Genomic DNA, 24827 nt, shown 5'->3' with positions numbered 1-24827 from the left:
GACCATGTCCCTGGTTAGGGCATGAGGCCAGTAGCCTGAATCCTGCTGCCCTTTCTTTATCTAGCACAGGAAGAAGAGGGGCTATGTCTCTAGACTCTAATTAGGACTCCCTGGGAAAAAAGAAAAGGCTCACTCCCTTCCTGAGGAGGCTGGATGGGTCACGCTGGTCTGGCTCCTATTTCCATCAGCTTAGGGACAAGATCTCCCTTTCCCCAGAAAAACAATAAAAACATTTATTATAATAGCACTAGTAGTAATAATAATAGTAATAGAAGACACACAAGTTCCTGATGGTTACAAAGTGTTTTACAGATACTCCTAGCTGATGAAATCCCCACAACAGTCCTATGAGGTGGTTAAAGCAGATGTTGACTACATTTTGTATTTATGAGAAAACTGAGGGCCAGAGAAATGGAGGGGTTCGGTCACATAAGTCCCTGGCAGAACCAGGGCTTGAATGTCCTAAGCTACAGCTCCCCAGTGATGGTGGAAGGGGAATTGACCCCTTCCATACACATATTCTCTCACTTTTGAGCAGAGCTTTCCAAAACCTGACCCACTCTCCTGAGGGAAGCTTGAAGAGAAATAAATAGGACTGCTAAGGGTATTTTCTAAGAGAAAAAGAGTGGGGTTTGGATGCCACCTGGCCCTGGTGTAGGACAGGGATTCTTGGTTACTTCAATGTCACCGCTTTGGGGAGGTAAGAGGAGGGGGAGTAGGGTGCTGTCACTGGGACAAATGGAGTCCTTCACATCCCACCTACCTGAGCAGTGACTCCTACTCGGAATCCCAATTTATTGGTCCTCAATTATTCTAATGGTTCTTGATAGTGAGACTTCATTATTAATTCTGGCTTTAGTCAAAAAAGATATTACCATTTCCATGGCCCATCATGGGGTAGCAAAATGAACACTAGGTTTGGTACCCCATTCATCTACTATCTATTGTCATTGTGAACATGGTCAAATTTCTTAAACCTCTCAGGGACTCAGTTTCCTCATCTGTAAAGTGAGGTTTAAATGATCTTGCAGTTTCCTCATCCTCTAAATGCTATGATCCTATCTTGCTTAGACTGAACACCCCCAGGATTCCCACTATTTATCAGCTCGAGGTCTGTTTTCATGCTGTTGTCTTTGTATACACGCTCATGGTGGTATATCTCTCTCAGCTTCCCAAATGAAGCATCTACAGAATTCTGAAGCCAAGATCTCTCATGGGAGAGCAGGGAGCCAGAGGAGGGTAACATCCATCATTCTCTCTTGGATCTGTAGAGCCTCAGTCTCAGCTGGTTTTCTGGGCTGGCGTGACGAGTCTTGCTTTCGCAGCACAGGGGAAGATTAGCTCCACTTTCCCCCTGTGCACAGGAAGATGCCGACGGCCACACTGGAGATGGCGAAGACGCCCATGATGATGCCCAAGATCAGCATTGTGTAGGATCGTGACACCTGGGGCACTATAGAATATGAGGGGATCAGCTCTGAGGCAGGGGAAGAACAGAAGGGCTGGGCACATAGTGTTTAGGAAGTATCTGCTGAATGAGTCAAGGAATGAATGGGCTGGCTCTGGTAAGATAGAAGGAAGTCAGCATACGGAGACCATGGCAAGCTGCTCATCTATACTGGAGGCTTCTGATCTCCATTTCTCTCCTGCCCAGCCCAAAGCTTAGCTGCTTGAGGGGGGTTCCTGACCCAGGGTGACTGGGAATGGTGGTACCAGAGGGTCTAATTCTTTAGGGACACCCCAATCTGGGCTGGGCCTTGTACCCCATCAATCATCCCCATCCAATCACATACCTGGTCCTCTGACCCTGTTCCCGTGCTGCTTCAGGAAACCTACACATGTTTCCTGTAGGAATTCCAGAAGCTCAAACCTGGTTCGGTTGTAGGTGTTTAGCTGCTTCAGGGTGAAGTCGTACAGTTCTATGGGGTGGTCCTGGTTCAGGCTTGCTGACCACAGGGCCTTCTCTGGCTGGAAGCTCACAAAGGAGCTCCCATTCAGGGCCACCTCAAAGAAGACATGAGCTTCTTGGCCATCCGGGGGCAACTCACAGCCCAGAGAGCAGCGCAGGATCAGTGGGACTACAGGGAAGGAAGCAAGTTAGGGACCTGTTGGGTCCTAATCTGGAAACGATGGGGAGGACTATAGGGCTCAGGGGGATTGTGGGGTAAGGGGAAGCAAGCTAAGGAACTCAATCTTCCCAGACAGCTCTCAGCCTCCAGATAGGTCAGCCCAGCTAAAAGAGATCCTGGTAGACATCATGTGTCTGACTCCTATTCTTCCCAAGACAGGGTGTCCAAAAAGGCCTGAAGACAACGGGGACCAGATGCCAAGCTCCTTGCCCCTTAGGGGTTCCTATGCCAGTCCCAGGGAGTCTTAAGCATTTGTCCCGCCCCAAGGAATAGCATTCCCATCCTAAGTTGTCCCCTCCCCATGGAGACCTTCCCCTCCACCCCCCACCCCCCACTCACAGGCCACTCCCCGTTCCTTGTTCACCAGCTGTACTAAGACCTGGAATTCTTCAAAGTAGTTGAGCAGCTGCTTCTTAGTCTGCTGCCAGTGCTCAGGGGACTCCAGAGGCTTCAGCTGCTGGATGGTGATGTTGTGGCCACCACCTTCCAGAGTGTGAGTGGCCAATCCCCCTAGAGAGGCATTGCCCCAGAACTGCACTGAGGACGGGTCTCGGAAGTGAGAGATCTGGAGCATGAGGAAGCTCTGAGAACCTGCATGGTCACAGAGAGGCAAGAGGATGGCCAGATGGACCCCAGTACGGTCGCAAGGGCGCAAATGAGGTGAGGACTACGCAGGTGTTCGTGTGCAGGTGTGGGTGGCTCTGCTGGGGATGGGGTTATGTGTGTGTGTGTTTGCATGTATGTCTCTGTGTATAAGTGTGACCCAGGAATAGCGGTGTGGTGGGAGAGGTGGTGCATCTGTCCCTGCCTGTCCGTAATTCTGTTGTGGTGTTGTTCAGTCATTTCAATTGTGACTGACTCTTCATGATCCCATTTGGGGTTTTCTTGGCAAAGACACTGGAGTGGTTTTCCCTTTCCTTCTCCAGCTCTTTTTTTTTTTAGCAGATGAGGAATTGAGGCAAACAGGGTTAAGTGACTTGCCAAGGGTCACACAGCTGGTAAATATCAGAGGCTGGATTTTAACCCAGGGAGATACTGTCTTCCTGACTCCAGGACCAGTGCAACCTAGCTGCCCCATCTCTGCTGTAGGGCCTATTAAAATGATGACAGCCTCGCTCCATCTTACCTCTGCCCAGACCTCCAGGGGACTCCCTGTCCCGCTCCACAACAGACCAATTTTCTACGTAGACCATCATCTCTCCCTCCTCCTCACCAGTACCCTGGACTCCATCCCCGAGCCTCCCAGCTCTGGGCTGAGCTGGTGCCCTATATTGGCAGAGCCCAGGCCCCTGCAATCACTAAGCCTCACACCAGGCCATTTCCTGTGTAACTCCCAGGCCCCTGCTTTGCAGCTCCCTTTCATATACTGTCTTTTCCATTGCAATGGAAGCAGAGACGGTTTTGATTGCTTCTGTGTGTGTCCCTAGAGATTATCACAGTGCCTGGCACATAATAAGCGCATAATAAATGTTTCCTCGTTCTTTCTATCTATGGTTTGTCATTTCCATGACCTTTCTTATGAGATGTATATTTTGCTTCTTAGAATTTTTGTACCTTCAAGTGTCATATTTTCTCTGGGAATGTATATAGATTGCTAAGTAGAGAATGTATTTGTACATACACACATCTATACGTGGATAGATTACTAATTGAATGCCATAGTAGATATCGAGTCTGCCTGAAAGCAGTCCTGGGTTCAGCATCCCCTCTGACTACACCACTGGCTGTGTGATCTCCGACAATTCACCTAATCTCTTAGTACCCCAGGAAATTCACCAAACTATGAATTGAAGAGCAGGTGCAGACCTGCATAGAGATTTTCCTCACTGGGAGTTCTTTACACTAACAAAACTATAGATCTGGTTCAACATTATTAATAATTGAAGTCTGGAGCAATTAGATGGCTCAATGGATTAAAAGCCAGGCCTACAGGTGGGAGGTCCTGGGTTCAAATTTGGCTTCAGATACTTCCTAGCTCTGTGAACTTGGGTCATAACCTTCTCTCGGGTTCTTTCCTGTTCTTTCTCCAGTCTCTCCTCAGGGTCTCAGACACTTCCTAGCTGCATTGCAAGTCACTTAACCCCCATTGCCCAGCCTTTACTGCTCTTCTGCCTTGGAACCAATACAGTCTTGATTCTAAGTCAGAAGGTAAGGGGTTAAAAAAATAATAGTAATTGAAGCCTCTCTCTCACTCAAGTTGGGATATTCATGTATTAGAAATTTATTCCCCCACCACCTACCCCCAGAATCTGAGTTAGCAGTTTATATGCAGAATCAGAAAGCTGGGCTATATGCATTCTTTCAAAGGGACATTGATCTCTCACCTAAGAGAACAACCAGAATCTGCCCTCTTGGCTGTTATCAAGCAATTTAGAGAGAAAACTCACTGAGAATGCTTATGCCCATACTAATTGCTTTGTATCCTATATACCTAGGCTGTTTTCATTATTTCTTGCTTTTTTTTTTAACCTTTAGCTTCCACCTTAGAATCAATGCTGTGTATATTGGCTCCAAGGCAGAAGAGTGGTAAGGGCTAGAAAATGGGGGTCAAGTGACTTGCCCAGGGTCACACAGCTAGAAAGTGTCTGAGGTCAGATTTAAATCCAGGATCTCCCTATTCACTGAACCACCTAGCTTGCCCCCCCCACCCAGATAATATTTTTATACCCTTCTTCCCTTGTTGGGAAATCTCAAGTTAAACAGAGATAGGCATTCCAATCCTATGTTATTGACTCTTCTGCAGCAATCAAAGACCCCAATACATATATCCAGAAGCAATGCTAACAGTTAACACTTTGCTTTCCCATCAGTCAACACCCAAACCTTTGTATGATCCTGTTTTCTCCTGTTCTTCTCCCATCTCTCACTCATTCTCTCATTCTTTTCTGTCCTCCCCTCATCTTTTTCTCCTCTTGTCCCCATTCTATCTCTTGCCCTCCTTCCCCTCCCCAGTTCTCCTGGTGTCTTTTCCATAATCCTATGTTTCTCTTTCTTAAACCCCCTTATCTCTCTTCTGTCTACCTCATCTCTCCCTCAAATGCCCTATTTGTCTCCCATTTTTTCATCCTTCCCTACTCTCTCTCTCTCTCTCTTTCTCTCATTCATTCTTTTTCATTCTCTCATTCTCTTTTCTCTCCTCTGTCTTTCTCATTCTCTCTCACTCTTTTTTCATTTTCTCATTCTCATTCTTATTCTCTCATTCTCTCTCTCATTCTCTCTCCCTCCCTCCCTCTCTCTCCCCTCCTCCCCGTTTCCCTCCTTCTCTCTCTCCTCACATGTCTCTTTGGTCTGCCCTGTCTTACTTTTTAATGCCCCATTGTCTCCGTTGCTTCCCTGTCTTTATCTCCCTTTCTCCAACATCTTTCTCCTGTCCTTCCCCTCTTGATATTTTCTCTAGCTCCCTTCCCAAACCATCTCTTTCCCATCTTTCATGCCAGCTCTCTTTTCCTCCCCCCTCTCTGTCTGCCTTTCCCTAGCCTTCCCTCAGATTCTTCCCCGTTCTTTCTCTAGTCTCTCCAGTTTCAGAGACCATATTCCTCCCTCCTCCCTGCTTCCTGTCCCCTATGTGCAATGAGGGGTAGCCCCAGACAAAGACAGATGACTGCACTGAGGGACAGTTCATATACTCACCCTTCATGGCTCCTTGGCAATAGATCACCCAGCTGAAGAGGGACAAAAGTGGCAGCATTTCTCTGGAGTTGGTGACACGCAGGGTCAGAAGATCTCTCTCCCTGCTCCACTCAGGTGTGCTGGGGGGTCCTGTTAGAACTTGCCTGGAGAGCAGAAGAAGGAGAGTGGAAGGGAGGGAAAGAGACTGGCTGTTGGCCAGGGATGGGAGGAGGAAGAGGGTGTGGAGTTTATGAAGTGTTATTCTAACTCTGCCTCATTTCCTATCCAGGGGCCTGTTCTCCCTACCCAGTGCCCCGCCCCTATGCCCTCCTGCCCAGGCGTGCTCCCAACCCTCCTCCAGCCCTACCTCCAAACCTCTGGGTCTGGCCTGGGGAGTAGGGGAGGATAGGAGAAAAGCTGGGAGTTCTGGGTAGGGCTGAATTCTGGGTGTTGGTTAATGGGAGGGATAGTAAAAGGGGGAGAGAGACAAATATTCCTACTCCCGATCCGTGGTGCCCTGCCCCCTGAATCATCTCAGCAGAGGTGTGGAGATCACCGCTTTTCCTGGACCACTTCCCCTTCCCTGTGCTGCAGAGACAAGATAGGGGGCCTTCCTTGAAGCTGAAATCTGGGGGTCCCAAAGCCCCAGAAGGTTCTAAAACTCTCTCCTCTCTCCCAATCTTGCCCTTCCCCAGTGGTACAATGTGTCCCAAGGGCAATGAAAATGACAGAAATAGGCAGACGGTAGGAGTGGGCAGGTGAGGGGGTTCTGAACTTGGTGGATAAAACATATTGAAAGGATGGAGCAGAAAGGAGAAAAATGTTGAGGTAAAGGATCATGTGGGTGAGATGGGAGGTAGGAGAGGTGTGAGCCATATGGAGCATAAATAGGGCCTTGGACTGCAAGACTGCAAGGAATCTTGGGTTCTCCTCCCTGGATCTCCTTTACCCCATCTATAAAATGAGGGCACTGACCCAGATGTTCTCCGAATTCCCTTCTAGCTTTTATAATCTGTGTTCTAAAGGGGTTTTTTCCTGTTCTATGATTCCTTTCAGCTCCCAAAATGCATATTCTAAAATGTTTTTCTTTTTTACTCTCACATCCTTTGTTCTGAGGTCTCTCACTGTTCTGATTTCTAGGATTAAGGGGGCATAATCATCGTAGTGGAATGGATCAGAGATTGTTTTCATGTATCCAGGTCTCTAAGCCTGGAAAAAAACCTAGGAGCTGTTTCCCTGAGGTCTGGCTCTGGGATTGGGGTTTGGGATCCCATGTCCCCATTTCAGTAAAGACATAAGAAGGAAATAGTGGTAGCATTTTACACTGTAGGGACCGCATGCAGGAGCAAGATAAGGGTGTCAGGAAGTAGAATAGAGTGAATCTGTGCCAACATTAGCAGGAGGCCCTGAGAGGTGTCTTCCTGCAAATCCATTGGCTAGAGAGAAGAGGCTCATGGCTGGGGGAAGGGAAGGGAGATGGAGAGTCCAGGATTGTACAGCTGCAGTATCAAGAGGGCCTGAGCTTTGGGAGATTCAGATCAGAGGAAGTGAACAAACCATCATGTATCCACAGTGATCACCAGGCTACCAGGGATGTCCCACACTTTAACTTCTTCCAAGAATGACAATTATAGAGCTCTTTGTTGTTTAGTCATTTTTCAGTCATATCCAACTCTTCTAGACCCCATTTGGGTTTTTTGGAAAAGATGCTGGAGGGATTTACCATTTCCTTCTCCAGCTCATTTTACAGATGAGGAAACTGAGGCAGGTAGGGTTAAGTGATTTGTCCAGGGTCACAAAGATGGTAAGTGTCTGAGGTCAGATGTGAATTCAGGGAGATAAGTCTTCCTGGCTTCAGGCCTGGCTCTCTATCCACTGAGCCATTTAGCTGCCCTGTTATAGGACTTATTCCCTGTCCATTTAATTTTGCATCATTTCAAGCCACACATTGATTTACTCACACCTCTACCTCCACCAGTCATCATCTACTTTCTCACCTCTGAACTTTTGTTTACTCTTTTTCCTACAGCTGAAGTCCTCTGTCCACCATCTCAGGCTTTGAGCAATAATGGCTAAAATCATAATAATGACTAGCATTTATAGAACACTTTACAAACACCTCACTTGATCCTCCCAATAATCCAGGGAGGTAGGTGCCATTACAACCGCCACTTTACAGTTTACAGATGGAGGTGAGGTCATTTGCCCAGGATCACATAGCTGGTAAGTATCTGAGGTCACATTTGAACTCAGGTCTTCATGACTCCAAGTTCAGCACTCTAGTCACTGTATCATCTGGCTTCCCAATGACACCTCCTCTAGAAAGCCTTCTTTGATTGCTCCTATTGGTAATAGCCTTACCCTCTCTGATCTCACATAGTATTTGTGTTTGTGTCTCTCTAATGAACTTACTCACTGTGAAATACTATGTCTTAGAGATATCTTTCTGTGTATTTCATCCCCCTTCTATGCTGTAAGCTTCATGAGGGCAGGGATTCTAACTTATCAAAATTTTGCATCTCTTCCAGTATTCAACTACAAGGCTGTCTGCCCACAATCAGATGATAGAGTCTTAGAATTTAGAACCTAAAGGGGACCCTAGATGTTGAATAAAGGCCATTCTTGAAAGTAATCTTACAAAGCTGATTGGAAAAAAAATATGCCTCTTTGTAATGAGATGTACCAGTGCTAAGCAGGCCAGAGCCACATATCAGCTGGTCCATACATCCTCTCCCTGATAGGAAAACCTACTTGGAGAAACAAATTAATAATACGAGAATGATTGAGGAATGACCTTCAAGAGTACTGTCCTTAGCCTATGATACATTATCTCCGCTATAAGGTTAGCTCTGATGAGTCACTCGGAAATGAAGTTCTAAGTTTGGCTCTTATTCGTTCTGTGACCCTGGACAAATAAATCACTTCACCTCTCTGGACTTCATTCTTTCATCTGTAAAATGATGGGGTTGAACTAGTGACCTCTAATGACCTTTTCACCTAAATCTGTGAAATCTTGGAGCTTCTGTGAAGAAATTGCTTTATAAATGTGAGTTACTATTGCTATTATGCCTTATTACATGGGGCAACGAGGTGTTACAGTGGGCAGTGTCAGTCCTAGAGTCAGGAGGACTCTGCTCCCTGAGTTCAAATCTGGCCTCAGACACTTAGTAGCTACATGGCCCTGACCAAGTCACTTAAACCTGCTTGCTAGGTTCCTCATCTAAAAAGGAGTTGGAGAAGGAAATGGCAAACCACTCCAGTATTTTTGCCAAGAAAACCCCAAATGGGGTCACAGAGAGTCATATATGGCTGAACTTGAATACCTTGAATCAGTTCCTTGAAAGCAGGGACTTGTTTTCATTTTGTCTTTATTTCCCCAACACCAAGTACTTTATGCTCCTGATCTCACCATCCTCTATCTGGATGGGGTGGAAAAACAACAACAATGTCTTCCTCTTTAGATCTCTTCTTCCTTCATTCTTTTCTTTTCTTTTTTTTTAAATCTTTGCCTTCTGTTTTAGAATCTATGCTGTGTCCATTCCAAGGTACAGAAGAGGTAAGGGCTAGGCAATTATGGTTAAGTGATTTGTAAAGGGTCACACAGCTAAGAAGAGTACAAGGTCACATTTGAACCCAGATCCTCCCAACTCCAGATCTGGTGTTCTATCCACTGAACCACCTAGCTGCCCCTTAGATCTCCTTTTTCTAGAACCCAAGCAGACTATTCTATTGTGCTGTGTGTTACAATTAATCAGGTTTCATCTTTTTTTTCACATTTGTTATATATCTCATTGTTTACCTATATTGAAATTGCAGAACTATACAAATTTGAACTATAACTGTTTTGAGATGGATGTCTCTCAAAGCTGAAGGTAAAAGGAGAAACATTCCTCTTTAATGTGTTTTGGGGAGTCACCCTGCTTTCCTTGATTGAATTTGGGAGATAGAACCTAGCCAAACCCAGCAGAAGACAAGGGAGACTGGGCTGAGAAGAAGCAGGTGCTATTGGAGAATAAGCTCATAGATAAAGGGAAGACAGAGCTAGAAGGGACCTTCCAGGTCATCTAGTCCAAGTCTTTTATTTTATAGTTGGAGAATCTGAGGTCCAGACAAGTGAAGTGTTTGCCCAAGGTGAAACAGAGAGAAGTAGCAAAGTGAGGATTGGTATCCAGGATTCCTTCCTGGGACCTGCGATGAGATATTAGTGGAAGTAAATAGGAACCTGGAGAGGGAGACAAAGAGCCAGATCTAAGGCCCCATCCAAGTACCAACCAAGGTGACTATGGTAGGCAGGAGACAAAGGAAACTGAAATGAAAAAGACAAATGGATGAGAAAGTAGGCTTACTGGAAAGCTGGGCTTAAGTACATGAAGAGAGGAGACAAGTGGCTGAGCAAGTTGTGATATATGATTGTAATTTAATACCATTGATCTATAAGACAACAACCAACTGCGCATGCACATGCATACACACAACTCCTGGAAAGACTCATATGAAATTATCCAAAGTGAAGAATGGCATGCTTCAATCTGCATTCAGACTCTGACAGTTCCTTCTATGGCAGTGGGTTGCCTTTTAAGTCATGAGTCTCTTGAAGCTGTCCTGGATTCTTGAAAAAAAATTTTCCCCAAATTATTTTATTTTATTTTTTTAGAATATTTTTCCATGGTTATATGATTCATGTTTTCTTCCTCTCCTCTTCCCTCCCCCCTCATGGAGCTGACAAGCAATTGCACTGGTCTATACATGTCTCATTGCTCAAAACCTATTTTCATATTATTCATATTTGTAATAGAGTAACATCCTATTTGTAATTGAGTAATCTTTTTAAAACCACAAACTCAAATCATATACCCATATAACCAAGGGATAAATCATATGTTTTCTTCTGCATTTCAACTCCTATGGTTCTTTCTCTGGATGTGGATAGCATTCTTTTTCATAAGTTCCACGGGATTGTTCTTGATCATTGCATTTCTCTGAGTTCTGTCCTTTCTTCTTTTGCTATATCCTTTTAACCCAGTGGTTTGCTTTTAATCAGTCCCCCTAATCCTCACCCAAAATGAGCTTCCCTTTCTGCCCCTCCCTTTTTCTGCTATCAGTAGCAAAGTCATTTGATTGTTCCACAAGGTTTCACTTTCTGTGTACAATGCTCTCCTGGTTTTGCTCATTTCACTCCGCATCAGTTCATGGAGGTCTTTCCAATTCATATAGAAATCATCCTGTTCACCATTCCTTATAGCACAATAGTATTCTGTCACCATCATATACTACAATTTGTTCCCCAATTGAGAGACTCCCCTTCATTTTCTAATTTTTTGCCACCACAAAAAGTGCAGCTATAAGTATTTTTGTACAAACATTTTTTATCTGTTTGGGGTACAAACTCAGTAGTGGCATATCTGGACCCAAGATTGTCCTGGACTCTTGCATTGCTGAGAATAGTTGTCACTCACAGTTGATTATTGTGCAAAATTGCTGTTACTATGCACTGCATTTCCTCTGTGAATTTTTCTCTAGTGTAAGTGATAAGTTCTTTCACAACATGATGAACATGGAAATATGTATTGCATGATAACACATCCTGCCATCTCTGGGAGAGTGGATAGGTAAGAGGGAGGGAAGGAGAGAACATGGATTGTAAAATATCAGTAAATTATTAAAAATTGTATTGAAGTAATATATAGAGAGAGATATTGAGAGAAGAGGAAGGGATAAAGCAAGCCTATGCACAGTCTCTTTTTTGGATCATAGGAGATGGAACTACTAGCTCTGGAGTCAAAGTTGTTGTTGAGACACATCCAACTCTTCTTTGAGATCCACAATACTATGTAAAATGTGAACTCTTGTATCATTGTTTTCCAGTTGTGTCAGACTCTTTGTGATCCCATTTGGGGTTTTCTTGGCAAAGATATAGGGTGGTTTGAAACTTCCTTTTCTAGCTCATTTTCTAGATGAGGAAACTGAGGCAGACAGGATACAGAGCTGGTAAGTATCTGAGGTCAGATTTGAATTCAGGTCTTTCTGACTCCTGGCCTGGCATTCTATTCACTATCTACTATTCTCTCTAGCTTCCCACTTTTGAGTATTTTTAAAAATTGTCTTGACTTTGGAATATTATGAAAACTGTTAGTGATGCAGATTAAACACTTTTTAAATCTGCATCATTCATGTTTTTCATAATTTTTTTTAAAACCCTTACCTTCCGTCTTGGAGTCAATATTGTGTATTGGCTCTAAGGCAGAAAAGCAGTAAGGGCTAGGCAATGGAGGTTAAGTGACTTGCCCAGGGTCACACAGCTGGGAAGTGTCTGAGACCAGATTTGAACCAGGACCACCCATCTCTAGGCCTGGCTCTCAATCCAGCTGCCCCCCTTTTCATAATTTTTTAAAGTCAAGTAAACAAAAATAAATCAAGTCTTGATATATATAGCATTTGTTGATTCCCAAAGTGTAAACCTAAACCTGAACAAACTAACACCAGTATATCCTTAATTATACTTATCACTGGGTTTCACAAATAGTAGGCATGTGATAAACACTGAATGAATGAATAAATGGATGAATGAATGAATGAATGAATTCTAGAGAGTTCAAAGCACTGATGGAGGCAGTATTTTGTGGTGGACAGAATGCTAAAACTGGAGTTAGGATTATCTAGATTTGAAATCTGCCTTTAACAATCACTACCTGAGTAAGAAAGTAGTTTAAAGTCTTTAAGTAAGTGTTTCCTCATTTTTAAAAGGGGGATAATAATATTTATAGTACTAACCCCATAAAATTGTTGTAAGCCTATAAAATGTATTAGAATATTTGGAAAATGTTTCCCAATATATATTAAATTGTTAACTTTTGTTAATAACTATAACCTTAACACAAGAGGTACCATAGTATAGTGCATAGAGAGTTGGTCCAGAAGTTGGGAAGACTTGGGTTCAATTCTTGCTTCTAATACCTACTGACTTCTGACCCTGAGCAAGTCACTTAACTGTGCTAGACAACTGTCCTAAAATAGGTCCCCAAATACATTGGTAGCGGGAGTTTTCTCATGTCAAGCTTCCCTTGAAAGCGATTATAGAACCTGTCCAAAAACAAACAAACCCAACTCAATATCCTTTTGAGGAGGTCAGGTCTTATCATTGTTTTGTTTTGTTGTGTTGTGTTTTAAACACTTGCCTTCTTTCCTAGTATCAATTCTAGTGTATTGGGCTAGGCAATGAGGGTTAAGTGACTTGACTAGGGTCACACAGCTAGGAAGTATTGGAGGTTACATTTGAACCCAGGTCCTCTAGGCCTGTCACTATCCACTGTGCTACCTAGCAACCCCTATCATTCTTTTTGTTTGTTTGTTTTCCTTTTTGTAACTCTTACCTTCTGTCTCAGAACCAATAATGAATATTGGTTCCAAGACAGAAGAGTTGTAGGGATTAGGCTATTGGGGTTAAGTGACTTGCCCAGGGTCATGCAGCTAGGAAGTGTCTGAGGCTACATGTGAACCCAAGACCTCCATCTCTAGATCTGGCTCTCTATCCACTAAGCCACCCAGTTGCCCATATCATTCTTGATATTATAAAATTAAAATAAGAAGGAAGAAGTACAGTCAAAGAGTCAGTTCCAGCCCCCAGAGAGATGTCTGGAAGATCTCAGCTTTCATCTGGTTGGACATGACCTTGGTTTTCCCTCTCTTCTTATCCCCTCATGCCTAGCCTCCACTTTTATGTTGCCCTGAGTTCATCCTCTGCCAGGATGGAGGTTCTGTAGAGGGACAAGGACGTTTTACCTTGACAATAGGAACTCAAGACAGAAATCTATCTGCCTGTGTCCCCTTACCTCCTCCTTCCCCTTAGCTCCTTCTAATGTTCCTAAGTGCCTTGAGACTTATGAATTTTATGGTTTATGGTTTAATTTTATGGATTGGGGGCTATTGGTGCCAGCTTCCAGGCCTGCAAGAGGATTTCAAAGGGCAATTGAAAAGTGATGTATTTAGACAGACAGACAGACAGACAGACTTTACTCACCGAAACATAACTAGGAGTGAGCATTGAAGGCCTTTCTGTGAGAGGATTGGGTAGGAGAGGTCTTGATAGGCATCTGATCAGCCCTTCTATCTTCCAACTTGTTGTATTGATTAACCATCCAGGTAGCCTCAATAACCCACTCCCCCAAGGAAGAAGCTGTTATAGCTACAGTGGGTGGTTCTCAGACAAGGCCAAGGAAATGGGTAGCAGAACAGTTTCAGGGGAATGACTTCAGCTAATGACAGCTGCAGAGGTGGAGTAAGTGGAATGATAGTGATGAGGGGGGGCTCAGGCACCACCCCAAGGGAGCCAGGGTGCCAGTTGCTAAGAAGCAGTGACGCACTGGTTGTCAAGGGTTGGAGCTACATTTTTCAGCTTCCACAAAACCTTTCCTCACCTCAAAGAAAAAATTCATTTTCCAGGGACATTTCATTTCCCCAGGGGCAGGAGAGTCAAAAAGAGAAATATTTTCTCTTTGTTCATTGGGGAATTGAGAATGAGTCTATGGCTTGATTTTCTGTTAGTTACTTGCCTTTTTTGGCCAAAACTGTTTCAGAGTCTTGTTTGGACCATACAAATTGCCTTGATTTTTTTTTAAACCCTTACCTTCTGTCTTGGAGTCAATATTGTGTATTGGCTCCAAGGCAGAAGAGTGGTAAGGGCTAGGCAATGGGGGTCAAGTGACTTGCCCAGGGTCACACAGCTGGGAAGTGTTTGAGACCAGATTTGAACCTAGGACCTCCCATCTCTAGGACTGGCTCTCAGTCTACTGAGCTACCCAGCTGCCCCCTGATTTTTTTTTAATAGACCTCAAGAAGCTATTTAATAACATGGTTAGGGGAGAGGTATAGTCGTTCACTTTTGTCCTGAATTTTTGCCATCCGGTAAAAAGTCCCTTCTTCTTTCTGTTAGAACTAAGTCATGACTTCTGCCACAGCCTACTTATAGTATTCCACTGATACTCTTGAAGGAAACATTTGTGCTCACGAGTTAATAGAGTTCAAGTTCAAGTCAAGAATCCAGGAAAAGAATGCCAAGAATTCTCCCTCCTGGGATTGGATTTTTCTGACCTCCAATATATGTTGGAATATACATTGTGAAGTTTGGGACCCGATCATGGAGGGCCTTGAACACCAGACTAATAAGTTAGGACTTTATCTTGCCAATAATGGGGAATCACTAAAGGGCTTCCCTTTTTTTACCCAGGAAGAAATTCTTTTTAGGAAATTGAATCAGATGGCATGAACAGAAGGGATTTGAGTGGGTGGAGACTGGAAATAGGGGAAAGTAATTTAGCAGTTAATGCAAAGGTCTGAGTGTTGGTAGATGAGAGCCTGGTCTGGGGAGCCAACTGTGTGACTGGAAAGGAGCCAAATGAAAGAAAACTGTCAGAAACCCTTCAAAAGAAAATTGATTGTTTGAAAAAAAAAACACTCAAAAATTTTAAAGTCCTGATATGATTTTTTAAAATTATGGATAAAATGAAGTAGAGGCAAAAACACCAGAAGACCTAGCTGTATGACTCTAGGCAAGTCACTTAACCCCCATGCCAAGCCCTTACCACTCTTCTGCCTTGGAACCAATACATAGTAATGATTCTAAGATGGAAGGTAAGGGTTAAAAACAAAAAACAAACAAACAAAACAGAAGAAAAATATGTCATGCTGCTGGTCAATTAGTTCAATAGTGCCAAATGCAAACAGAAATGAGGGCCAAGACTTCCAGTCAAGATGGTGGTTTAGAAGCAGCAAAAGTTCAGACCTCTGAAAACCCTTCCTTACCAATCACAAACTAAATGCTCCTAGGGGACTGCAATTCAAACTTAACAACAGGACAGAGCCAGGGAACCCTCCTTCTGGACTCAAATCAAAAGGTACGCCCCCCCAAAAGCCGGAATCCTAGAACACTCAGGTCTAAAGGGAAGGCAGAAGGAAGGTCCCAGGACCCCTCGCCCCCAACCCAGAGCGCTGAGCCCGCAGTAGCAGCAGCAGGAACCTCAGGGCCTGCAAAGGTGTTGTTTTGAAGGGCAGACCTTGAAAGCAACCTGGGCCAGTCTCGGGGCGTCCAATACAGATGGTAGGGAAGCAGCCTGCGAGATATGGGGGGAGCCTGTAGCCCCCTGGCTGGGTCCTTCCATCAGAGTTTCACCATAGGTTTTTGCCTCGGGGCACATTCAGACCAACCCAGCTGAACATAATCCCATCCAGAGTCCTCAAAGCTCAAGGAGGCCAGGATCCCTCTCCCCTTAGAGTGCAGAGTCCTCTGAAAGAACAGGAACCTCATGGCCTGCAAAGGCACTGAGGTACCTTGCGGACAGTGCTGTGCCAGGCTCAGAGCATGGAAGTAAGGAAGCGGAGAAGCAACTGGAGGGAACTGAGAGCAGCAACACCTGAAACACCGGCAGGCAGGGGAGGGCAGACCCTGGGCTTCCCCGGGAAGACAGTGCAGCTAAGGAGAACAAACAATTTGCCTGGGGCTAAAGCCTCAGACCATCAGACAGATACACTAAGAGCCAGTCCTCCTCACTCAGATTTCTGACTAGAAAGGGGAAGAAAAACCATAGAGATAGCAAACAGTACAGAAGTGCAAAAGCCTCCAAACACCAAGAAAAGCAAGAAAAAGGGGGTGACTTTGGACACATTTTATGGAGCAAAAATACAAAATACAGAGGAGATAGAAGAAGAAACACAAACAAATGCTCCAAAACCTTCCAAAGGAAATGGAAATTCTCCACAAACTCGTGAAGAATTCAAATTGGAAATTATCAAAAAGATGGAAGCCTTCTGGCAGGAAAAATGGGAAACAATGCAAAAGGAACTCAGCAATCTGAGAGACCAAACTATGCAAATGCAGAAACAGCTCGAAGCCTCAAAAAACAGGACAGACCAAACTGAAAAGGAAAACCAATCTTTAAAGGTAAAAATCAGGCAACTGGAAGACAATGATCTTGCAAAAGAGCAAGAATTAATAAAGCAAAGTCAAAAGACTGAAGAATTAGAAGATAACATAAAATATCTCACTGACAAGGTGACAGACCTGGAAAACAGAGGAAGAAGAGACAATCTGAGAATCATTAGTCTACCAGAAAATCCAGAAATAAACAGTAATCTTGATATCATAATACATGATATCATCAAAGAAAACTGCCCAGAGATTCTAGAACAAGGGGTCAAAATATGCATTGAAAGAGTCCACAGAACACTCTCTACCCTAAATCCCCAAAAGACAACTCCCAGGAATGTAATTGCCAAATTCCAAAGCTTCCAAGCAAAAGAAAAAATCTTACAAGAAGCCAGAAAAAGACAATTTGGATATAAAGGAACACCAATCAGGGTCACACAGGACCTAGCAATTTCCACTCTAAACGACCATAAGGCATGGAACATGATATTCAGAAAAGCAAGAGAGTTGGGTCTTCAACCAAGAATCAGCTATCCATCAAAACTGACTATATACTTCCAGGGGAAAGTATGGGCATTCAACAAAATACAAGATTTCCAAGTGTTTGTAAATAAAAGACCAGAGCTCTGTGGAAAGTTTGATATCCAAACACAAAGACCAAGAGAAACATGAAAAGGTAAATATGAAAGAAAGGGAAAAGGAGAAAAATGTTATCTTTTTCTTTTATTCAAACTCACTTCTATAAGGATTACATTTATATCAAATTATTTATATTAATATGTGGGGAAAATGTAATGTGTAATTCAAAAATTGTATGCATCATTAGAGTAGTAAGAAGAATCACTCATAGGGAAAGTTTGGGGCATCAAGATGATATGGAGAAAGGGGGGGATAGAAAGAAAAAAGGGAGGGGGGGAATCATTTATGGTACTAAGATATACTCCAAATAGAAAAAAAAACTAAATAAAATAATCTTTCTCACACAAAGATACACATGGGAAAGCTCCTCTTTCTTGCTTCTTCCACTAATATGGTTTTACTGTCTATTTCCTCCTTCAATTCTCCTAGTTTCTTCATTAGAAATTTGGGTGCTATACTATTTGGTGCATACATGTTCATTAGTGATATTTCCTCATTATCTATAGTCCCTTTTAACAAAATATATTTACCTTCCCTATTCCTTTTAATCAGGTCTATTTTTGCTTTGGCTTTGTCAGATATCATGATTGCAACTCCTGCCTTCTTTCTATCAGCTGAGGCCCAGAAGGTCTTACTCCATCCTTTAATTCTGACCTTGTGAGTGTCTACCCGCCTCATGTGTGTTTCTTGAAGACAACATATGGTAGGGTTTGGGATTCTAATCCATTCTGCTATTCGTCTACATTTTATGGGTGAGTTCATCCCATTCACGTTCAAAGTTATGATTTTCACTTGTGGACTCCCTGGCATTTTGATATCCTCCCCTAATTCTGACCTTTCTTCTTTAGCTATAACCTTTTAAGCCAGTGACTTATTTTAAATCAGTCCCCCTAGTCCCCTCCCTTGATATGTTTCCCTTTCTAGCCCTTCCCTTTTTGTTCCCTTCCCCTCCCCCTCTCCTTCCCTCCCTTTTTGTGTTCCCTTCCCCCCTACCCACCTTGGTTTTCCCTTCTTCCTTACCCTGTTGGATAAGATAAAATTCAAGATCCCAATGGATCTGAATGCTCTTCCTTCTCAGAGTTGATTTCACTGAGAGTAAGGTTTAAGTAAAAACTCTCTTCCTCTCCTTATAGGAGAATTCTCCAATAACATGGAGGGACAGCTGGGTAGCTCAGTGGATTGATAGCCAGGCCTAGAGACAGGAGGTCCTAGGTTCAAATCTGACCTCAGACACTTCCCAGCTGTGTGACCCTGGGCAAGTCACTTGAATTGCCTACCCTTACCACTCTTCTGCCTTGGAGACAATACACAGTATTGACTCCAAGATGGAAGGTAAGGGTTTAAAAAAAAAAATTTTTTTTTTAACCAATAACATGGAAATGAGGTCGAATCAAGAACACATGTGATACCCAGTGGAATCGCGTGTCGGCTAAAGGAGGGGAGGTGGGAGGAAAAGAAAATGATCTTTGTCTCCAATGAATAATGTTTGGAAATGACCAAATAAAATAATGTTTTTTAAAAAAAAAGAAATGAGGGCCACTAAACTGTATATAAGGATCCCTACAGGCCACATATTGACTTACAAAACCACACATGTTGATATAATTTTTTTAAAGACAAGAACATTAAAATCAGAGAGGAGCTACATTTTATTCTGGTTCAGGCAACATTTGGGAGTGTTATGAGCTGAATGCATCCCGCAGGTCACATGTTTGATACATTTGGATTAGTCAGTAAACATTTATGAAGCACCTACTATGTTCTGGTACTGTGCCAATCATTAGAGCTAAAAAGAAAGTTAAAAGACAGCCCCTTCTCTCATGGAACTTACCAATAGGAACATTAGAAACAGAAGTAGAATTTTCTTGTTAAGAAGAAAAAGATTTTTTTTAATACACCAACAGAATTAAATGAAGAAATGGAATTAGAAAATATACACGACAAAACAAGGAAAGACCTGAGCATGACTAAGAAATTTCAGCTATAACGATAATAAAAATCAACAATTTAGAAACATCATTAGAAAATATTTTTGAAAAGATAGATTCATGGGGCATCTGGATGGCTCCGTAGATTGAGAGTCAGGCCCAGAGACAGGAGGTCCTGGGTTCAAATCTGGCCTCAGACACTTCCTAGCTGTGTGACCCTGGGCAAGTCACTTAACCTCCATTGCCCAGCCCTTACCACTCTTTCACCTTGAAACCAATACATAGTGTAGATTCCAAGGCAGAAGGTAAGAGATTTAAAAAAAAAAGAGAGAGACAGATAGATTCAATGAAAAACAATTATTTCTAAAGAATAGAATAATGAAACATCCATAAGGAGGATAGGGGCTTTTCTGTAAAGTCAGAAGTGTCACTTGAGAGAACTTCCAGCTTTTTCCTATTCCCTTGAAATGTTTGATGACCTTTTAAAGACTTTTCAAAGAACATTTTACACATTAAGAGTAATATTGGATGATTATCTGTGAAAACTTGGCTACTCTCAGGACTTATGCAGGGGAATACTAGCCACACCCAGAGAAATAATTGTTGGAGTCATCTTTCACACCAGTGTATTTGTGGTTTTATTTGGGGGTTTTGGTTATGTATAAGTTGCTCTTACATTAATGACTAATATGGAAGTGTGTTTTGGATGACAAGAAAAATAAAATTAAAAGACTTCTCAAAGTTTCAGATAATTTGAATTCCAGGGCTTGGTGAGAGTTGAAAAGATTGGAGAAGCATTATGCATGTATTTAGCCTCAGCCTCATAAAACTGAAGTGTGATGTGAGGATAGTGTGAATAGTCATGCTGTCTGCCCTTGAGGTGGGAAAAAAGTAAAATAAGGTCACTTCCCTAATTCAAACTGAAGTTATGACTAGAAACTCTCTGGGGGAAAATGATGAAGTGTTTCAGAGTAGCTCCCTGAGGAACCCTTTTGGGTTAAGTGATTTTCCCAAGGTCATGTAAATAATAAGCATCAGAAGTAGAATTTGAACCCAGATCATCTGACTCCAAAGCCAGTGTGTGATACCATGAAGAACTGAGATGACTAAATACTTTTCTTGAATGGATTTTCCTCATACTTAAGAGTTATTTTTTTTAAATATGGTTCAATTAGATACCTTATTATTTGATTTCTAGTTATTTTTCTGGTCTCTGGGTAAAGTGTGAATTTAAGGGGAGTAGAGACAAGAATATATTTTCTTTCTTCCATATTGAATCTGGTCATGGAATAGGAACTTTCAGAATGGAATAGAATTCCACTGTTACATGTTAAAGGAAACAGAAAAGAGTGTCTGGAAAACCACATAGCTGAAAAATTATTTGTAAGCCAATAACGGTTTTTTTCTGGAGAATGGAGCAAGGAGAGAAGAAATTAAGAAATATCATTCTTCCAAAAAGTTATGAAGAAGAAAAAAGTCTGACCACTATACTTAAGGAAACCAAGCGAGAATATCCCCTAGAAAATTTGAAAAATATAGACTAATTGCAAAATGACAGAATTTACAGGATGGGTGAGTCTCAAGTTCAACTTATATACATCATCACTCACCTTCAAGACTTCAGTGACAAAGGGATAATATTTTATAAATAACAAAATAGGAAAATATCACAAATAAATATCATTTTTTAAAATAAACCCTTACCTTCCATCTTAGATTCTAAGGCAGAAGAATGGTAAGGGCTAGGAAATGGGTTAAGGGACTTGCTCAGGGTCACACAGCTAGGAAGTATCTGAGGTCACATTTGAACCCAGGACTTCCCATCTCTGGGCCTGATTTTCAATCCACTGAAGCACCCAGCTGCCCCCTAATAAACAACAATTTGATGTTCTCAAGACTTTTCATTAAAATGAGAAAGAACAGAAACAGGAACATAAAGTGTCAAAAAATGAGAAACTATATTTCACCTAAATCAATTACCCAGAAAACCTAAGCAATTTCTTCTAAGACAAAAAAGGATTATTTAAAGATTCAGCAAAACTAGCAAAATAACAGAGCTTGAGGAATATCATCAAGAAAAATACCAAAATCAATAATTTTTTATATTTATGATTAACTTTTGAATATCTTATTTTTTAATTACTATGAGGGCATAACCAAACAATAGTGACGATTTTTAAAATAAACTGACACAAAGGGGCTTAGGGGGGAAGAAAGGAGGGGAGTAGGAGGAGAGAAATATGTTGATTTAGGGGATCAAAAGAGGGGATCTTACAAAGAATGAGAAATGACGGAGGAGATTTAGGAAAGGAAACAAACATGGATTGCTGTTGGAGGGAGGGAGGCAATTCCAGAGGGATATTCTCATTTCAGAGTGGGAAAGTTCAAATTTTTACAAAACTTTTTGATATTATTGTAAAGACAGAAAACTTTTAAAGATTTAGGAACTCTAATAAACACAAAAGAACCAATCACAGAGGACTCATGAGGAAACATGCTATCAACTTCCAGATAGAGAGGCAATGGACTTGGAGGAGTATAGATTGAAACATGAAATTGAAGATATTCTGCACAGATAATAATACTATACCTAGGATAAGAAGGGATATAGTCAAATGGAAATTTTTTTTATTAATTTCTCTTTTAAGGTTTGGTATTTTGAACTTTAAAATTACTCCACCCTACTTAGACAGTATTTTAGGGGAAGATAAAGTTGTAATCTCCTGATTGAACAATGAAGGTACTTAGTTCTCATCTTATAGTGAAGCTAGAAGTTAAGCTAAGTCTATTTTTAGACCTTAATACAAAAAGATGTTAAGTACCTATAAAGGTTAAATTAATCACAAAAAGGTCAATTAACTAACAAAAGGTGAACTTAACAAAGAAGTGTTAAGTAACTCAACAATCTAACCAAAGAAGGTGAAAACTAGAAGTATGGGCAGTCCTGGAGAAAGCCTTTGATGTGATTGGTAGATGTGAAAATTTAGAGGAGAAGCCACAAGGGTGAAAAGGCCCATATGAGCAGCCTGGGCGCCAGTTCAATGGTGGAACTCAGCCTGGAGGAGTTCCCACAGACAGCTTCCTTGAGACAGTCTAATGGTGACTTGGATAAGACTGACTTCCTTTCCCTTGGGCTCAGGGAGGTCACTTTGGCCAAGGCCTTTAACTCCTGCCTGGCTCAGCCTGAGCTGAAGCAGTTTAAATTAACTCTTTCCTGGGGGCAGCTGGGTAGCTCAGTGGATTGAGAGCCAGGCCTAAAGATGGTAGGTCCTGGGTTCAAATCTGGCCTCAGACACTTCCTAGCTGTGTGACCCTGGGCAAGTCACTTGACCCCCATTGCCTAGCCCTTACCACTCTTCTGCCTTGGAACCAATACACAGTATTGACTCCAAGATGGAAGGTAAGGGTTTAAAAAAAAAATTAACTCTTTCCTCTCCCTCTCTTTTCTCCTTAATTCCTTCTCTCTATATTAATTAATATCACCATAATTTCCAGCTGACTTGGGTATTTTATTATTTGGGATTTTCCCTGGTGGCCAATTAAATAGATTTTAAGTCACAATGCTAAAATAAGCTATATAAAGAACATACATATCTATGACTAATAGCCATTTCCAAAAGATAAATGGTCAAAGGTTATAAACAAACTTCTCAAAAGAAAAATTGAAAGTATTCACACAGACATGAAAGAATGCACCAAATCATGGATAGTAAAAGAAATACATGTCAAAACAACCCTGGATTTCACCTCACACCCTGAAATTTGGCAAAAATGATCCCAAAATGGCAAAAGTCAATGTTGAAGGGGTTGTGGAATTATAGCAACACTAATACATTGTTGATAGAATAATGAAATGGCACAATTATTTTGGTAACCAATTTGAGATTATAAAATTAAATGACTAAAATGTCTATACTCTTTGGATCAGAGACTCCATTATTAGGTTTTTACCCCAAAGAAGCCCTCAAGAAGAAAATTCACATATATCCAGAGAGACTGCATAATTTGTCCAGGGATTCACTGGTAGTAAATATCTTGAGGTGAGCTTTGAGGACAGATCTGATTCCAAATCCAGTGTCTTTCTAACATTACACTACCTTCTACCCGTGCGTCCAGAGTCAGGAAGATTCTTCTTTGCCCTCAAATCTGGTCTCAGACTTAGAAACAGTGTAACCCTAGGAAAGTCACTCAACCCCGTTTGCCTTGGTTTGTTGTTGTTGTTTTAATCTATGAAATGAGCTAGAAAAGGAAATGGCAAACCACTCCAGTACCTTTGCTAAGAAAACCCCCAATGGTGTCACAAAGAGCTGGTCTTTACTGAAACAACCTAACAATACCACCATCTATAGAGGGATTGGTTTCGAATCTCAGTTCTGCCTATGTAATTTTGGCCAAGTCATTCAATTTCTCTGAGCCTCTGTTTTCTCTTCCGTAAAATTATTTGAATTTGTTTAGTTTTTAGTTGGCTTCCAAGTTCTCCTTTCAACTCTAGATCTATGATCCTATGATCCTTCCAACTGTACCAGTCCTGTAAGGAGTGGTGAAGGAAGGAGTGCCTTAACAGGGCAGGATCTGGAAGCCGGAATACTAGGTGAACCTCCATCAGCCTTCAGGACCACACTTCCCAGTTTACACTGCGACCCTTTGCATGCTGGGTCTTGTAGTGTGTGGCGGTTCGCGACACGCAGGCGCAGCACGGCGCGCTGGGGACCCCGGAAGCGCAGCAGAGGCGGTTGCGGGGCTATGCCGGCGGCGCCGAGAGCACCTGTGCCCCATGCCCCGGTGTTCGCTCTACTCGCTCTGCCTCCTTCTCTGCGTGCTGCTGCCCTTGTACAACAATGCGTCCGAGCCCGAGGGCCCCGCGCCCGACCCGGCCCACTACAGGTGAGCGGGGGCCGGGTCTGGGGAGAAGACTGGACTGCACCCGTTCCTCACTCCTCTGCTTCCCCCTTCCCCACTTTTAATTTGAACCCCAGGCTGAGCACCTGGGCACTGCCCCTTCCCTGCGCTGAGGCCCCATGTGTGGTCTGCAGGATGCAGAAATCAGACTGTGACTTCCCTTCCTGATCCCCCCTCCGCCCCATTCCTGGTTTTTCATCTTCCCTCCTGATTTCTCATCTCCCTCTCCTAATTTTTCACTTTCCCTCCTGAACTCTTTTCTCTTGATTTCTCCTCTCCTGATTTTTAATCTTTTCTCCTGAAGCCTTATCTCCTCTCCTGATCTCTTTTTCTTTTGGACTTCTGATTTCTTATCTCCCTTCATTTCTTGTCCTGCCCTCTGCCTGATTTCTTGCTCCTCACCCCGTTCCCCATTATTTCTTGCTTCGCCTCGTCTCTTCCCTAGTTGGTCCACGCTTTCCACTTTATTTCTTGTCTTCAGCAGCCCCTCTTCTATCTCTCCCATTGCTTCCCCTTATGCCTCCCATCATCTTTGTGACCCTAACTTTCTGGTCCCAGGGAGCGAGTCAAATCCATGTTCTATCATGCCTACAACAACTATCTGGAGAATGCTTTTCCCTACGACGAATTGCGTCCGCTCACCTGCGACGGGCAAGACACCTGGGGAAGGTAGGGCTGGGTAGGGTGTGCCAAAGACTTAATTTG

At 42.6% G+C, this 24827-nt stretch overlaps 2 protein-coding genes across 3 annotated transcripts in view; one reads left to right on the top strand and one right to left on the bottom strand.

Annotated features, from left to right (window-relative positions):
- Positions 1-207: 207 nt before the first annotated feature.
- PROCR (protein C receptor) overlaps positions 208-24827 on the bottom strand; it is a 24850-nt gene continuing 230 nt past the window's right edge. The window contains exons 2-5 of the mRNA XM_056822112.1: positions 5760-5902; positions 2469-2720; positions 1794-2078; positions 208-1453 (exon numbers count right to left, since the gene is read on the bottom strand). Of these exons, the coding sequence (XP_056678090.1) occupies positions 1338-1453; positions 1794-2078; positions 2469-2720; positions 5760-5817 (711 nt within the window). The 5' untranslated portion in view covers positions 5818-5902 and the 3' untranslated portion in view covers positions 208-1337. The remainder of the gene's footprint in view (positions 1454-1793; positions 2079-2468; positions 2721-5759; positions 5903-24827) is intronic.
- Positions 23857-24827, top strand: part of EDEM2 (ER degradation enhancing alpha-mannosidase like protein 2) — a 23025-nt gene continuing 22054 nt past the window's right edge. Inside the window, exons 1-2 of one of the 2 annotated variants that reach the window (XM_001381409.4) lie at positions 23857-24107; positions 24681-24791. In XM_001381409.4, coding sequence (XP_001381446.3) covers positions 23872-24107; positions 24681-24791 — 347 coding nt within the window. In that variant the 5' untranslated portion in view covers positions 23857-23871. The remainder of the gene's footprint in view (positions 24108-24680; positions 24792-24827) is intronic. The other variant, XM_007474236.2, reaches the window with a different exon arrangement.

The sequence above is a fragment of the Monodelphis domestica genome, chromosome 1 (assembly GCF_027887165.1).
Source record: "Monodelphis domestica isolate mMonDom1 chromosome 1, mMonDom1.pri, whole genome shotgun sequence".
Lineage (NCBI taxonomy): Eukaryota > Metazoa > Chordata > Mammalia > Didelphimorphia > Didelphidae > Monodelphis > Monodelphis domestica.
Note: the sequence above shows the minus strand (reverse complement) of the source record. Positions and strands in the feature narration are given on the sequence as shown.